The sequence below is a fragment of the Mastomys coucha genome, unplaced genomic scaffold (assembly GCF_008632895.1).
Source record: "Mastomys coucha isolate ucsf_1 unplaced genomic scaffold, UCSF_Mcou_1 pScaffold1, whole genome shotgun sequence".
NCBI lineage: Eukaryota > Metazoa > Chordata > Mammalia > Rodentia > Muridae > Mastomys > Mastomys coucha.
The window spans coordinates 24,901,966-24,904,720 of record NW_022196891.1 but is presented as its reverse complement, the minus strand read 5'-3'; the positions used below and the strand labels follow the sequence as shown (position 1 = coordinate 24,904,720).

Sequence of the window (2,755 nt, the reverse complement as noted above, 5' to 3'; positions counted from 1 at the left end):
CCTTAGGCAATGAAACTGTAATTGCAAAGTAATGGGAACACTCTTTGGTTGACCTTCTTCTATTATTTAATTCCAGTACGTAACAGCAATTGCATTTATTGAAGCCAGTTTTTCTTACTATAGGAAATGCTGATCTTAGTGAATCTCAAGTATAAGAAGGAAAGGGTTTTTTAATAATTCAGAGACTACTACATTTCACAGTTCACTTTGTCCTATTGCCTTTTATGTTCTCAAGGATCTTATAAATGGTTACTAAACTGTGGCATCTTTTTAAAAGTCATGTCTTTAAACAAGTCTCACAAAGTATACTGTGTAATAGCTTGCTTTAAGTAGATTTAAGAGGCTGGCTTTACTGAAACAGTCCCCTGTATTAAAGAATGGCTTGACATAGTCTGCTGCTTAAATACCAAATGAATTCTGACACCTCTAATGAGATTATTAACGTTGAGGATTTTCTTCTTTGACAGCATCAACAAAGAAAGTATTATTGACGTAGAAGGCGTCGTGAGAAAAGTAAATCAGAAAATTGGAAGCTGTACACAGCAGGATGTTGAGTTGCACGTCCAGAAGGTAACTCATTTTGTATAATTGTGAGGGCTGGGTACAGCTTAGACGCATGGCACCCTACACTTGAACCATAAGTAAAGAAAGAATAAGAGAGACACAGATAGAATTATATATAGATTATATATAGATTAGACCATTTTATGTCAGATTTTTATGTTTCTTTTTTTTTTTTCTTTTTCTTTTTGTTTTGTTTTGTTGTTTTTTCAAGACAGGGTTTCTCAAACTCAGAAATCCACCTGCCCCTGCCTCCCAAATGCTGGGATTAGAGGCATGTGCCACCACTGCCCGGCTGATCTTTATGTTCTTTCTTTCTTTCTTTTTAGAGATTTATTTATTATTATACATAAGTACACTGTAGCTGTTGTTAGATGCACTGGAAGAGGTCATCAGATCTCATTATGGTTGGTTGTGAGCCACCATGTGGTTGCTGGGATTTGAACTCAGGACCTTTGGAAGAGCAGTCCAGTGCTCTTACCTGCTGAGCCATCTCACCAGCCCCTGATCTTTATGTTCTCAATAGTTGTAGCTGGGCATATTGGTATACACCTTTAATTGAAGCAACTGGGGGCAAGAGGTAGGCAGGTACTGTGAGTCTGATGCTATCCTGATCTACATAGTGAGACCCTGTCTCAGGGGAAAACCAAACCAAACAGCAACAAGTAGATGTCAAATTCTGAGGTTTATGTTAATCCCTGAATCAGTTAGTCTGTGCTGTGGGACCCACTTAATACAAGGAGAGAAGGCCGGGCAGTGGTGGTGCACGCCTTTAATCCCAGCACTTGGGAGGCAGAGGTAGGCTGATTTCTGAGTTTAAGACCGGCCTGGTCTACAGAGTGAGTTCCAGGACAGCCAGGGCTACACAGAGAAACCCTGTCTCAAAAAAAAAAAAAAAAAAAAAACACTAAAAAAAAGAAAAAAGAAAAATACAAGGAGAGAGCCAACTCATAAAAATGGTCCTCTGACCTCCACCCTTGTCGTGTGATATGAGCATAAATTCTCATGCGCACATTCATATAAATAAATGAATGAATGTTTAAGAAGGTTTCAAGCCAAGGGATAGTTTCTTCCCTCTCTTAGAAAGAGTTTGTACAGAGACCCCTTCCTGCAGAAGGGGGGAGTAGAGTACTTAGGAGCATGCATAAGAACGACTGGTTGGCTCACTTGGAGAGTGCAGGACATCTATACTCACCAATTTGGGAAAGAAGTTAAATTTAGTAGGAGTTAATTGTCATGAAACTTTGAGATATAGAAAATCCTGTATTTTTGCTGAGCTGAGCTGATACATTACTATGTTCTTTGTTGAGTCTACTAAAGAAATCATTTATATTGACAAAAAGGATACATCACCACTATATTCCAACTGACATGTTTTTAGTACTTTACTAAGGAATATTTAATGACTTTTTTGACCGGGAGGGATCTGCCTCAGTGGCAGAGCACATGTCTTGCACTAGAAGTATCAGTAATAAATATTTAGGTCTTAGAAACTTATAAGTTTTGTCATCATAGTAATATAATATTTTATATATTACTAATAACAATTATTTTACAACAAATAAATTGTATCATAAGCAGTTGACTTTCCCTCACTCTTATGTATTCAACAGCTACTGCTTGTATATATTTTGTGCCAAGTGCTATGTGAACTCAGACCCACTGAAAGAGAGGGTGAATTTCCACTGGTTATGAAAGTTCTCCAGCTTGGGATTTGAAGGTCAAGATTGTGTTAAAACTTGGGTATAGGGAACCATGATAGATATTTCTGCTTTAGAGTAAAACCTTCTGACACTTTCTCTGAATGCCAAGTATAATCTACAAATTGTGAGAGTGTAGCTTCCTTTCCTGACTTAACTAAATAAAGGTAATTCCTTTTTGTGATTCCCCAGGTGTAAGTGATAAGGTAATATGTATTTAAGGGTGCTCAGAAAATCGTACCTTACTCACTATTTTTATCACTAAAATGTGAAATTAGTGTGTGTGAGTATTGAGGGACTTTGACAGTATAAAAGAACATCCCCTGTGAGGCAGTTCGTTACCAGAAGAGCAGGAAGTGAGATGAGATGTTTGACAAGAGGAGATGTTAAAGGAGACTAATAAGAGTAAAGAAAGGAAGGTAGGTGTAACCTAGCTGGTCATAGTGGTAGGGAATGACTGAGTACTGCTAACAGTAATAGCGCGCGCGCGCACA

The 2,755-nt window shown here is 38.0% G+C and overlaps 1 protein-coding gene across 1 annotated transcript in view; it reads left to right on the top strand.

Annotated features, from left to right (window-relative positions):
* Dars1 (aspartyl-tRNA synthetase 1) overlaps nucleotides 1–2,755 on the top strand; it is a 53,881-nt gene that overhangs the window by 26,291 nt on the left and 24,835 nt on the right. The window contains exon 5 of the mRNA XM_031381268.1: nucleotides 468–570. Coding sequence (XP_031237128.1) covers nucleotides 468–570 — 103 coding nt within the window. The remainder of the gene's footprint in view (nucleotides 1–467; nucleotides 571–2,755) is intronic.